The 15,360-nt window shown below is 33.4% G+C and overlaps 1 protein-coding gene across 1 annotated transcript in view; it reads right to left on the bottom strand.

The window, feature by feature from the left end:
• Nucleotides 1-15,360, bottom strand: part of LOC127724653 (E3 UFM1-protein ligase 1-like) — a 244,588-nt gene that overhangs the window by 113,964 nt on the left and 115,264 nt on the right. Inside the window, exons 8-9 of the mRNA XM_052231683.1 lie at nt 9,393-9,568; nt 6,371-6,541 (exon numbers count right to left, since the gene is read on the bottom strand). Of these exons, the coding sequence (XP_052087643.1) occupies nt 6,371-6,541; nt 9,393-9,568 (347 nt within the window). The remainder of the gene's footprint in view (nt 1-6,370; nt 6,542-9,392; nt 9,569-15,360) is intronic.

Here is a 15,360-nt window from a genome sequence, read left to right as displayed (position 1 = left end):
GACAGACGACGATGCCGGACGACAACAGACGCCAAGTGATGGCAAAAGCACACCGTTCAGAATGGTGAGCTAAAAAAAAATGGTAATCAACTGTTGACACAGAGAAATGTCTCGCGTTTGGTAATTTTGATGGTGTAATGCGAAAGTTTGAATTAAAAAGGCAAACAATCTCTAGAAATGAGATGTGCCAATGATAATATGTCTGCATACTAATTATCATTGACCTACCACTAATGGTTCCCATTAAACAGACCTAATCACAAACTAGTACAAGTGAACTAAGCAAAAGTTTCAAAGTCAATAGACTATGACTGAGGGGAAGGGCAAAATAATCTACATGGAAATGAGATGTGCCAATGCTTATACAACTGCATACCAAATATCATTGATCCACCATTAATGGTTCCCCTTTAACTGACCTAATCACAAACTAATACATGTAAACTAAGCAATAGTTTCAAAGTCAATAGACCATGACTGCAGGAGTGGGGCCAAATAATTTCCATGGAAATGAGATGTGCTAATGCTTATACAACTGCATACTAAATATTATTGATCCACCACTAGTGGTTCCCCTTTAACAGACCTTATCACAAACAACTACATGTAAACTGATCAATAGTTTCAAAGTCAATAGACCATGACTGAGGGAGTGGGGCCAAATAATTTCCATGGAAATGAGATGTGCGACTACTTACCAAATATCATTAACCTACCACTAATGGTTCCCCTTTAACTGACCTAATTACAAACTAATACATGTAAACTAAGCAATAGTTTCAAAGTCAATAGACCATGACTGAGAGTTGTTTACATTCTGTGCTCATTAATTTTGTAGACCACAAAAAAAAATGGTTAAAAATAGTTAAGGGACTTATATCTCTGCAACAAATATGTATAAAGAGGGTCAAATTGATTTAAAATGATTTTAAAAGGATAATTGATATTTGCAAACAGCAAATTTTATAATACAGGACATAAAATTTTATATCAAGCTTAACTGGCTTCAACCTTTCTTGGGTACAATTAACAAGATAATTAGCGAATTGTGATTACCTTTCAATCAAAAGAGTGTCAAAATCCTTCAATTAAGAGCAAATTATTGAACTTCCTGTCCAGGAAGAATTTTGATATGGCACTAGCTTACGAGTAATAAAATGCTCCACTGGGCGCAGCTTGATACGACCGCAGAGGTCGAACCCTGAACAGTTGGGCAAAGTATGGACACAACATTCAAGTTTGATACAGCTCTGAATTTGGATTGTGATTAAATATTTGACACAGCATAGGTTTCTGACACGGAATGAATGTGGTCTAAGAACTTAAAATTTTTCAATTCAACTATTATGGTCCAATATCCAAAATCTAAATACATCGTTAGATTCAGCATATCAAAGAATCCAAAGAATCCAAAGAATTCAATTTTTGATGAAATCAAACAAAGTTTCATTTTGGACCCTTTTGACCTCAATGTGGACCAATTTGATAATGGGGCCCAAAAATCAAAATACATGGTTAGATTCAGCATATCAAAGAACCCCATATATTCAATTTTTATTGAAATCAAACAAAGTTTAATTTTGGACCCCAACTTGGACCAACTTGAAAACTGGGCCCATAATCAGCATATCAAAGAACCCCAAGAATTCAATTTTTGTGAAAATCAAACTTAGTTTAATTTTGGACCCTTTGGACCTTAATGTAGACTAATTTAAAAAAACGGGACCCAAAATTAAAAATCTAAATACACAGTTAGATTTGGCATATCAAAGAACCCCAGTAATTCAATTATTGATGAAATAAAACAAAGTTTAATTTTGGACCCTTTTGACCTCAATATGAACCAATTTGATAGCGGGGCCCACAAATAAAAAATCTAAATACATGGGTAGATTCAGCATATCAAAGAACCCCCATATATTCAATTTTTGTTGAAATCAAACAAAGTTTAATTTTGGACCCCAATTTGGACAAACTTGAAAACTGGGCCCATAATCAGCATATCAAAGAACCCCAAGAATTCAATTTTTGTTAAAATCAAACTTAGTTTAATTTTGGACCCTTTGGACCTTAATGTAGACTAATTTAAAAAAACGGGACCCAAAATTAAAAATCTAAATACACAGTTAGATTTGGCATATCAAAGAACCCTAGTAATTCAATTATTGATGAAATAAAACAAAGTTTAATTTTGGACCCTTTTGACCTCAATATGAACCAATTTGATAGCGGGGCCCACAAATAAAAAATCTAAATACATGGGTAGATTCAGCATATCAAAGAACCCCATATATTCAATTTTTGTTGAAATCAAACAAAGTTTAATTTTGGACCCCAATTTGGACAAACTTGAAAACTGGGCCCATAATCAGCATATCAAAGAACCCCAAGAATTCAATTTTTGTTAAAATCAAACTTAGTTCAATTTTGGACCCTTTGGACCTTAATGTAGACTAATTTAAAAAAACGGGACCCAAAATTAAAAATCTAAATACACAGTTAGATTTGGCATATCAAAGAACCCCAGTAATTCAATTATTGATGAAATAAAACAAAGTTTAATTTTGGACCCTTTTGACCTCAATATGAACCAATTTGATAGCGGGGCCCACAAATAAAAAATCTAAATACATGGGTAGATTCAGCATATCAAAGAACCCCATATATTCAATTTTTGTTGAAATCAAACAAAGTTTAATTTTGGACCTCAATTTGGACCAACTTGAAAACTGAGCCCAAAATCAAAAATCTAAATACATGTTTAGATTCAGCATATCAAAGAACCCCATATATTCAATTTTTGTTAAAATCAAACTAAGTTTAATTTTGGACCCTTTGGACCTTAATGTAGACCAATTTGAAAACTGGACCCAAAATTAAAAATCTAAATACACGGTTAGATTTGGCATATCAAAAAACCCCAATAATTCAATTTTTGATGAAATAAAACAAAGTTTAAATTTGGACCCTTTTGACCTCAATATGAACCAATTTGATAGCAGGCCCACAAATAAAAAAATCTAAATACATGGGTAGATTCAGCATATCAAAGAACCCCATATATTCAATTTTTGTTGAAATCAAACAAAGTTTAATTTTGGACCCCAATTTGGACCAACTTCAAAACTGGGCCCAAAATCAAAAATCTAAATACATGCTTAGATTCAGCATATCAAAGAACCCCATATATTCAATTTTTGTTAAAATCAAACTAAGTTTAATTTTGGACCCTTTGGACCTTAATGTAGACCAATTTGTAAACTGGACCCAAAAAAAATATTCTAAATACACGGTTAGATCTGGCATATCAAAGAACCCCAGTAATTCAATTATTGATGAAATAAAACCAAGTTTAATTTTGGACCCTTTTGACCTCAATATGAACCAATTTGATAGCGGGGCCCACAAATAAAAAATCTAAATACATGGGTAGATTCAGCATATCAAAGAACCCCATATATTCAATTTTTGTTGAAATCAAACAAAGTTTAATTTTGGACCCCAATTTGGACCAACTTGAAAACTGGGCCCAAAATCAAAAATCTAAATACATGTTTAGATTCAGCATATCAAAGAACCCCATATATTCAATTTTTGTTAAAATCAAACTAAGTTTAATTTTGGACCCTTTGGACCTTAATGTAGACCAATTTGAAAACTGGACCCCAAAAAAAAAATCTAAATACACGGTTAGATTTGGCATATCAAAAAACCCCAATAATTCAATTTTTGATGAAATAAAACAAAGTTTAATTTTGGACCCTTTTGACCTCAATATGAACCAATTTGATAGCAGGCCCACAAATAAAAAATCTAAATACATGGGTAGATTCAGCATATCAAAGAACCCCATATATTCAATTTTTGTTGAAATCAAACAAAGTTTAATTTTGGACCCCAATTTGGACCAACTTCAAAACTGGGCCCAAAATCAAAAATCTAAATACATGCTTAGATTCAGCATATCAAAGAACCCCATATATTCAATTTTTGTTAAAATCAAACTAAGTTTAATTTTGGACCCTTTGGACCTTAATGTAGACCAATTTGTAAACTGGACCCAAAAAAAATAATCTAAATACACGGTTAGATCTGGCATATCAAAGAACCCCAGTAATTCAATTATTGATGAAATAAAACCAAGTTTAATTTTGGACCCTTTTGACCTCAATATGAACCAATTTGATAGCGGGGCCCACAAATAAAAAATCTAAATACATGGGTAGATTCAGCATATCAAAGAACCCCATATATTCAATTTTTGTTGAAATCAAACAAAGTTTAATTTTGGACCCCAATTTGGACCAACTTGAAAACTGGGCCCAAAATCAAAAATCTAAATACATGTTTAGATTCAGCATATCAAAGAACCCCATATATTCAATTTTTGTTAAAATCAAACTAAGTTTAATTTTGGACCCTTTGGACCTTAATGTAGACCAATTTGAAAACTGGACCCCAAAAAAAAAATCTAAATACACGGTCAGATTTGGCATAACAAATAAATAAATGTGGTCAAATATTTTACAAATCTAATGCGCCATACTGTGCAATTAAAGATTACTTCTTGAAACTTTTCAATATTTGAAATTTGAAAAAAAAAAATATTTGAAGAATAATTCTTTTTAATTTCTGAAATCTGAAATGAGAAAAAATTGACCCCCCACAATTTCTTTTTACCCCCTTCCCCCTTTTTCCCCCAAAAAATTCTTTCCCTCAAGATATGGTCATAATTTCAATTCAAATTTCCAATGGAATTTGCAACCATAATTACCCAATTTAATTTACCATAGTGCTAACTTAATCTATTTTATAATAGAATTTAAAATATGGTGTCAAATCTTTCATATGGATTTTTTTGTAAAAAAAAAAAAAGATGCAACATTTGCAGATATTTTTACTGGTCTTCCTTTATAAATATGCATTTCTTTAAACATAATTTAAAAGCAGTGTAAGGGAAGTAATCAAAACGTTGTATGCGGATTTCCTCCCTTACACTGTTTTAAATTGTCTTAATTGTTCATTAACCATTACTTTATACATAATTTAAAAGCAGTGTAAGGGAGGTAATTCAAATGATGTATTTGATTTATCTCCCTTACGCTGCTTTAAATTATGATTTCTACTAAAGTATTTGTCCATATAAAAATGCTTGTTTTTTTCCCCTTTTTTTGCCCCTCATTCCTAAAATTTTGAGGCAATTACCCCCAAAATCAATCCCAGCATTCCCTTTGTGATATGGAACCTTGTGGTACAATGTCAGAGAGATCCATACACTAACACACAAGTTATGTCTGGAAGTTACAAAAGTACTTATTTTTGGCCCCTAATTCCTTAACTGTTGGTACCATAACCCCCAAAATCAATCCCAACCTTTCTTTTGTGGTATTGAACCTTATGGTAAAATTTCATAGAGATCCATTAACTTAAACTAAAGTTAGAGTGCGAAAACCAATGTGTCTTCGGACGACCACGACGACGCCAACGTCATACCAATATACAATCGCAAAATTTTTTTGCGGTCGTATAAAAACTGGTCATATGATGAAATCCCAGGTTATTTGAAGACCTGGATGGGTAATTGAAAATTTCGGGTGAGCTGGTAAATTCACGGGTCACAACCGCAAAATACAAGTCAGTTGACAGGTATGAAAGTTTCTATCTACATTTGTATCTATTATACTTTTCAAAATAATAGGCAAAAACTCCAAAAATGTTTTTAGCCATGTCGGTAGGCAGGACATACCCCAATGAAGATTGTGACCAAGTTTTGTTAAATTTGGCCCAAAATTTTCAGAGATGTTTTTTTTCTCAAGTTAACGGTCGATGACTAGATACCCTATGGATCATTCATGCCAAGTTGTGTTGAAATTGGTTCAGTGGTTTCAGAAGAAAAGTTTTCAAAGATAATGTCAGTCAACATAGAAAGACACCAAGTAATGGCAATAGATTGTATAGGCTACAGACAAGAGATGATAATTATTAGATATACCAGTAAATGAATATAAAATTCAGGCATTTCTAGTTTAACATGATTGATTGATTAATGGTGTTTAAAGCCACTTTCAACACTATTGTGCTATTTCGTGGTGGTCAGTTTTTATTGGTGGAGGAAGCCGGAGAGAACCACTGTACTTCGGTAGGTAAACTGACAATCCTAGTCAATTAAGACTGGAGTCAAATGCACCTGCCCCGTGCGGGATTGGAACTCACAACCTCAGTGTTGACTGGCTAGTGATATAGTAGTTGGACTACTTAGACCACTTGGCCATCAAGGCCCCCAGTTTAACATGATCCCAAGACAACAATTCACTGCATTTCTAGTGGAATAGACACATGTTTAAATGTTTAATTCATATTCCCTTCTTACCATTTCAGCCTTTTTGATGACCAAATCTTTGAATGGTTCATTCCACTTCTGTATAAATTTATCACTGGTTACTATTGTATCACAGCAAATCGCAGTGTGTGGATACTTCTTTGTACATTCAGTTAAAATTTGTTTGACATCGTCAGTACTAAATATGGAGGGCAGTAAAGGCTACAATAAGGAAAGTGTATCATTAGAGATGCTGAGATTACAAATTTGGAAAGAGTAAGTCTACACATACATAAAATTTGAATTTCTAACAATGTAAATTGTAAAAAATTGCAGTTCCAGTACTAGTAAGGTTATGTACAAATGGCAAGAAATTGGCAAAAATGACTTACAAGTATATCATTACTTTGTGATTTGGAAACAAGACAGAGATAAGTTTTTTACTGAGTATATTCCAAGTTGTAAATATATATATAACCATATAACCTGTTATGTTATGGGTTCTTACGCAAATCAGATTTATATCAGGAATCTGAGCAGGTTTTTTTAACTCATGCTATTTCCCCTAATGGTAGTTGTCATCTCTAGTTGATACTCTGCAATGCAGACTACACAATTATATATTGTTAAGAGATAGCTTGGAGAGAGTTTAATGATTGATAAAAGAACAGAGTTCCAATGCCCCTGCGTTGCACATATTTTATTTATCCAAGGTACAAGGGCAATAACTAAAAACTTTTTTTTTGTTCTATAAGATTTTTTATTAATATCTTAGAGAAATGAAGGCTTCAGAGCAAATGCAATGTGATTTCCATTATAATTAATATTTCCAAGGGACATAACTCGTTAAAAATTTTTGATCAGAACTTATTTTTTAAAGTGTCAAAGACATTACTGGTATAAACCTTTGATATAAGTTTCATAAACTTCTGGCAAGAATTGAACTTCTGAGAGTGCTAACAATGCAATTTTCCGTATAATCAATATTTCCAAAGGCATAACTCTTTTAAAAATAATTGATCAGCACTGATTTTCAAACTCATCAAAGACATTGATGATATAAACCTATAATAGAAATTTCATAAAAATCTGGCAAATATTGGACTTTTTAGAGCGCTGAGGCCAAAAGGCAATTTTCCATATAATTAATGTTTCCAAGGGGCATAACTCTTTTAAGAATAATTAACCGGCACTGATTATTGAAACTTTCCCTAGACATTGCTAATATGAACCTTTGATATAATTTTCATAAAAATCTGGCAAGAATTAAACAAATGAGAGCACTAACGATGCAATTTTCCATATAATTAATGTTTCCAAGGGCATAACTCTTTTAAAAACAAGCATTCTGAGAGTATTGCATGGCAATACATAGTCCCCTACCAGTTAAAAATTAATTGTACTGGACCAAAATGCTTACTTGATCTACAACTTGTCATGGTGTAAACTATATAACAAATATCAAGTCAATATCTTCAAGCATGACGAAAAAAAGTGCGGAAAACTGATAATTTAAGTGAATTTTCTAAGTTCAAGGACCATAACTCTGCAAAAAATCATCAAACCGAAACAAATTCAAACTTGGTCTGTAACTTGTCATGATAAAACTATATACCAATTATCAAATCAATATCTTCAAGCATGACGAAAAAAAGTGCGGAAACTGATTATTTGAGTGAATTTTCTAAGTCCAAGGACCATAACTCTGCACAAAATCATCAGACCGGAACAAAATTCGAACTTGATCTGTAACTTGTCATGATAAAACAATATACTAATTATTAAATCAATATCTTTAAGAATGATGAAAAAAAGTGCGGAAAACTGAATATTTGAGTGAATTTTCCAAGTCTAAGGACCATAACTCTGCACAAAATTATCAGACCGGAACAAAATTCGAACTTGATCTGTAACTTGTCATGATAAAACAATCTGCCAAATATCAAATCAATATCTTCAAGCATGAAGAAAATAAACTGCTTCGCTGAGCGCAGCTAGATACGCCCACAGAGGTCCAACCCTGAACAGTTGGGGCAAAAATGGATACAATATTCAAGCTTGATTCAGGTCTGAATTTGGATTGTAATTAAATATTTGACATATTATAGGTTTCTGAATAAATGTAGTCAAAGAACTTGAAATTGGTTATATGAATTGAATTTATATTCACTTAAAGATTTCTTGCTGTTGTGCAATACTTAGTATATCTGTTGTCAGACTATAAACAAATAAAGTTCAATTAATTCTCAATGTCATATTAGAAATTTATGAAAATAAAAAGGGAGCTTACATCAATAGATATTAACAATTCACCATAGTTTCCTGAGAATGGGTGACAGCATTTTTGAGTTATTGCCCGAAACTTGAAAATCACCCCTTTTTTTAATGAATAAAACCCCATAACTCAGAAATGTAAAATGTAAAATTTATAAAATTCTAAAAGGAGCTTACATCAATACAAACAAACAATTCACCAAGGTTTCATAAGAATTGCTGAAAGCATTTTTGAGTTTTTGTCCGAAAACTGGAAAATCCCCCCTTTTTTTATGAATAAAACCCTGTAACTCGGAAACGTATAATCTAAAATTTATAAAAATCGAAAAGGAGCTCATGTCAATAGATATAAACAATTCACCACAATTTCTTGCATGTTAGTGAAAGCATTCTTGACTTATTGTCTGAAAACTGGAAAATCCCCCTTTTTTTAATGAATAAAACCCCATAACTCGAAAAACGTGAAATCTAAATTTTATAAAAAACGAAAGGGAGCTCACGTCAATAGATATAAACAATTCATCAAAGTTTTATGCAAATTGGTGAAAGCATTTTTGAGTTAATGTCCGACATGTTGACGACAGACAGACGGACGGACAACGGTATACCATAATACGTCCCGTAAACGGGCGTATAAAAAGTGTGGAAAACTGATTTGCCGGACTGACAGAAGGACAGACAGACGGGAGACAAAAACACTATTTCAAAATATCAGGGAGAGGAATACTTGTACATGTATTGATTTCTACATATCTTCCTACAATTATAGACAGAAATTTATTTTATTAAAAATACAAACCATTATATCAATCCATGTATTATTTGTATCAGCTTCCTCCACACTAGCCTCTACTTGGTCGTTTATAGCAGCTCCTATACAACATGTTCCAAGATATGTCATTGCTTCACCTTTGAATCTTCTTTTTATATAAGACTTTGGATCTACTATTCCAAGTCTGATCAAGGAGTCATATTCTGAAAGAATAAATCATTTTATAATCTTAAAACCAAGCATGCCAGACTGAATGCAATCAAAAGGTTTTCAGTTTATTTTTCAATTAATAGAAAAAAAATGAAAATGGGGTATCCATCCATGACACAAAATCAATACATGACAGCATTAAACACACAAAAGGCTGTTCTTCATCTCAAAGTCACAAGTGAGGCTTTCAACATGGAGCAAAAAAAATCTCTCACCTCACAGCAAGTTTAAGAGCGGAATTCTTTGCAAAATAATTTGGGTAGACTTTTTAAGATGTTACACCACCAAATCGAACCCGGTCAAAAAGAACATACTGGAAAGAAGTGCATATTTTAAAACAAAATAGTTCCTACACATAGGCGTAAATATCAAACTATGTAGAATATATTCTGGTAATAGTTTATCTTAACAATGTCATCAAACAGAATGATTTTTTGCTAAAAGAGAAGGTATGATAAAGGGTATTCTTTGGTCCTTGAATTCAAAAGTTAAAAAGTTTCATAAAACTATCAAATTACATCCTCAGATATTCAATAACAAACATCAGCATTTAAGTATGGTTAAATTTGGCCCAGTAGTTTCAGAGGAGAACATTTTAGTAAAAGTTAACAGACTTTGATGACAACAATGACGGACAACAAAGACGGACGAAGATGACGGTCAATGGACGCCAAGTGATGAGAAAAGGGTAAAAATATTCATTTAATGGCATTTACTCACAAAAGGAATTTACTGACAATTTCATCTATGTTGACCTATTTGTAGAATTAGTATTGCTGATCATTTCAAAGTCATATGAAACAAGTTTCTTGTAGTTTTAATGTTTAGGACAGTTTTGAACCAATGCATGCAGGGAGGGTTGGCACCTTTAAATATGTTTAAACCCGCCACATTCTGTATGTGGCTGACCCATGCAAGTAAGGAGCGGAAATTTTTTCACACAATTTCGGTCATTTTGAGATGACTTAATAGTTTGTGACCTTTTTTTCAAATTGTCAAAATCACAATAGATTCATAGCAACAACAAACTTCTATTGACTGTTTCATCACATTTACTTCATGAATTTTCTAACCATTTTTCTAAAAACGCTCAAGAACAGTTTAGGGAAGGCAACAGTTTAAAATTGAAATGATTTTAATGACTCTAAATGGTAAATTTCTCTGACATCGCTAAGGTGGCAGGTACCAGTTTTGGTGTACCAGAACATGTGTCCCCCGCAGAAATTTTGTTATAGTTAAGCAATGAGTTATATAATTGCATCATGTGGACTGAAATTCTAGGCTATTATACTACATAAGTAGTTGCATACACAGGTTGGGGATTTCCTTCACATATGGGTCCAATCAGAAGTCAAAATCGTGTGCTCCTCACTTGACGGCATCCAATCAAAGTGGGGAAAAAATTCAGTTTTATGTAAACAAAAATATCTTGAGATTTAGATGGTAAGGATAGGTGCGGACAAGACTCTAATTCATTGAATATCATTTATCTCTTGAAATTTGCCTAAAATTCTTGTCTGCTACTAGCAGGATTCTGAAGGTGAGGATTAGATTTGTATCAGAGCATAACATTTTTTGCCTTATTTGCAATGCATTTATAAATTTTAAAATCTCCATGCTTGACAGACACCCAAATTTAAAGGTTTTCTATATATTCACATAAGTACAAAATTGACGATTGAAAAGTAATTAAATAATGAAGACAGTTGTCATCGAATATTAATTTCATTACCATAATAGTTCTGAGCTTGTGATCAATGTCAGGTGTGAATTAAGGGAGGTAATTCAAATAATGTATTTGAATTACCTCACTTACACTGCTTTAAATTGTGTTTTGTACTAAAGTATTTGTCTATTAACCAGGATACCCTTGTTTTTCCCCCTTTTTTTGCCCCTAATACCTAAACGGTTTGCGCCATAACCCCCCCCCCAAGCAAATCCTAACCATCCATTTGTGGTATGGAAACTTGTGGTATAATTTCAGAGAGATCCATACACCGGTCCACAAGTTATTGTCTGGAAACTAGAAAAAATGCTTATTTTTGGCCCCTTTTTGGCCCCTAATTCCCTAACTGTTGGTAGCATAACTCCCAAAATCAATCCCAACCTTCTTTTTGTGGTATTGAACCTTATGGTAAAATTCATAGAGATCCATTCACAGATTCCAGTTATTGTGCGAAAACCAATGTGTCTTCGGACGACAACGACGCCAACGTCATACCAATATACCACTCGTATAAAAATAATTGGCAAAAATGAAACTTAAAGGCTCTAAAGAACCTGTGTTGCTCACCTGCAAAATTGGCTAGTTTTTTCGGTAAAAATGAAAGAACCTTAGTGAGCGCGCTCACATACCCCACGTCCCCACATTGTCATTGGAGAAATAAAATAAGTGTAAGAAAAAAAAATTGTATCAGAAAAAAAAATTGAATCATAATTTCCTGTCAATATGCACATCTACATAGTATGTCCTTATTATCTACACAGTTTCATGAAATTCTGTTGTGTGGTTTGAGAGGAGTTGCGATGACAAAAGGTTGCAGTAGTATATTGGGCAAATAAGTTCAAAGGGGCTTAACTCCTGGAAAAAAAATTGAATCGTAATTTCCTGTCGATATGCACATCTACGTAGTATGTCCTTATTATCTGAAAAGGTTTCATGAAATTCTGTTGTGTGGTTTGAGAGGAGTTGGGATGACAAAAGGTTGCAGTAGTATATTAGGCAAATAAGTTCAAAGGGGCGTAACTCCTGGAGAAAAAAATTGAATCGTAATTTCCTGTCGATATGCACATCTACGTAGTATGTCCTTATTATCTGAAAAGGTTTCATGAAATTCTGTTGTGTAGTTTGAGAGGAGTTGCGATGACAAAAGGTTGCAGTAGTATATTGAGCAAATAAGTTCAAAGGGGAGTAACTCCTGGAAAAAAAATTGAATCGTAATTTCCTGTCGATATGCACATCTACGTAGTATGTCCTTATTATCTGAAAAGGTTTCATGAAATTCTGTTGTGTAGTTTGAGAGGAGTTGCGATGACAAAAGGTTGCAGTAGTATATTGAGCAAATAAGTTCAAAGGGGAGTAACTCCTGGAAAAAAAATTGAATCGTAATTTCCTGTCGATATGCACATCTACGTAGTATGTCCTTATTATCTGAAAAGGTTTCATGAAATTCTGTTGTGTGGTTTGAGAGGAGTTGCGATGACAAACTGTTGCAGTAGTACATTAAAGTAAATAAGTTCAAAGGGGCGTAACTCCTAGAAAAATAAAATGCTCCGCAGGGCGCAGCTTGATACGACCGCAGAGGTCGAACCCTGAACAGTTGGGGCAAGTATGGACACAACATTCAAGCTTGATACAGCTCTGAATTTGGATTGTGATTAAATATTTGACACAGCATAGGTTTCTGACACAGAATGAATGTGGTCTAAGAACTTAAAAATTTTAAATTGGACATTCACCTATTATGGTCCAATATCCAAAATCTAAATACATGGTTAGATTCAGCATATCAAAGAACCCCATATATTCAATTTTTGTTGAAATCAAACAAAGTTTAATTTTGGACCCCAATTTGGACCAACTTGAAAACTGGGCCCATAATCAAAAATCTAAACACATGTTTAGATTCAGCATATCAAAGAACCCTAAAAATTCAATTTTTGTTAAAATCAAACTAAGTTTAATTTTGGACCCTTTGGACCTTTATGTAGACCAATTTGAAAACGGAACCAAAAATTAAGAATCTAAATACACGGTTAGATTCGGCATATCAAAGAACCCCAATAATTCAATTTTTGATGAAATCAAACAAAGTTAAATTTTGGACCCTTTGGACCTCAATGTGGACCAATTTAAAAACGGGGCCCAAAATCCAAAAACTTAATACAGGGTTATATTCAGCATATGAAAGAACCCCATATATTCAATTTTTGTTGAAATCAAACAAAGTTAAATTTTGGACCCCGATTTGGACCAACTTGAAAACTGGGCCCATAATCAAAAATCTAAATACATGGTTAGATTCAGCATATCAAAGAACCCCATATATTCAATTTTTGTTGAAATCAAATAAAGTTTAATTTTGGACCCCGATTTGGACCAACTTGAAAACTGGGCCCATAATCAAAAATCTAAATACATGGTTAGATTCAGCATATCAAAGAACCCCATATATTCAATTTTTGTTGAAATCAAACTAAGTTTAATTTTGGACCCTTTGGACCTTTATGTAGACCAATTTGAAAACGGAACCAAAAATTAAGAATCTAAATACACGGTTAGATTTGGCATATCACAGAACCCCAATAATTCAATTTTTGATGAAATCAAACAAAGTTAAATTTTGGACCCTTTGGACCTCAATGTGGACCAATTTAAAAACAGGGCCCAAAATCCAAAAACTTAATACATGGTTAGATTCAGCAAATTAAAGAACCCCAAGAATTCAAGAATAAAACCCCATTGAAATTGATCAAGAAATAAGCAATTTATACAAAGTATATTCTTTTGCACAATAATGTGCAATTGAATATTTCTTGCTATTGCGCAATACTGTACAATTGACAATTTCTTGCTATTGCGCAATATTGTGCTATTGGATATTTCTTGCTATTGCGCAATACTGTGCAATTGAAGATTTCTTGCTATTGCGCAATACTGTGCAATTGAAGATTTCTTGCTATTGTGCAATACTGTGCAATTGAAAATTTATTGCTATTGCACAATACTTATTGTATAATAATTTACACATCCTGTTTGGTGTGTATTTCCTACCATATCATTATTATTTGCTTTTAAATATAAATCAGAAATAACCAACTTAAAATGAAAAATTTTAAGAGAAAAAAAAAAGGAAAAAAAGAAAAAAAAAGAAACCCCCCCCCCCCCAAATTTTTTGAACCCCCTTATGATTCATCACCCCCAAACTCAATCCCAGCCTTCCCTTTGTGGTATGGTATCTTGCAGTACAATTTCAGAGAGATCCATACAATTGAACACAAGTTATTGTCTGGAAACTAGAAAAATGCTTATTTTTGGCCCCTTTTTGGCCCCCAATTCCTAAACGTTTCGGGCAATTACCCCCAAACTCAATTCCAGCTTTCCCTTTGAGATATGGAACCTTGTAGTTCAATTTCAGAAAGATCCATACACTTACACACAAGTTATTATCATGAAACTTGAAAAATGCTTGTTTTTTGCCCCTTTTTTGGCCCCTAATTCCTAAAATTTTGAGGCAATTACCCCCAAAATCAATTACAGCCTTCCCTATGTGATATGGAACCTTGTGGTACAATGTCAGAGAGATCCATACACTTACACACAAGTTATTGTCTGGAAGTTCCAAAATGCTTATTTTTGGCCCCTTTTTGGCCCCTAATTCCTTAACTGTTGGTACCATAACCCCCAAAATCAATCCCAACCTTTCTTTCGTGGTATTGAACCTTATGGTAAAATTTCATGGAGATCCATTAACTTAAACTAAAGTTAGAGTGCGAAAACCAATGTGTCTTCGGACGACGCCAGACGACGACGACGACGACGACGACGACGACGACGACGACGACGACGCCAACGTCATACCAATATACGACCAAAAAATTTTTAATTTTTGCGGTCGTATAATAATTGAACCGTAATTTCCTGTCGATATGCACAACTACATAGTATGTCCTTATTATCTAAAAAGGTTTCGTGAAATTCTGTTGTGTGGTTTGAGAGGAGTTGCGATGACAAGAAACAGGACTGACAGACTGACGGACGGACAGACGGACGGACAGACAGACG

Source organism: Mytilus californianus, unplaced genomic scaffold (assembly GCF_021869535.1).
Source record: "Mytilus californianus isolate M0D057914Y unplaced genomic scaffold, xbMytCali1.0.p SCAF_14, whole genome shotgun sequence".
Taxonomy (NCBI): Eukaryota; Metazoa; Mollusca; class Bivalvia; order Mytilida; family Mytilidae; genus Mytilus; species Mytilus californianus.
Note: the sequence above shows the minus strand (reverse complement) of the source record. Positions and strands in the feature narration are given on the sequence as shown.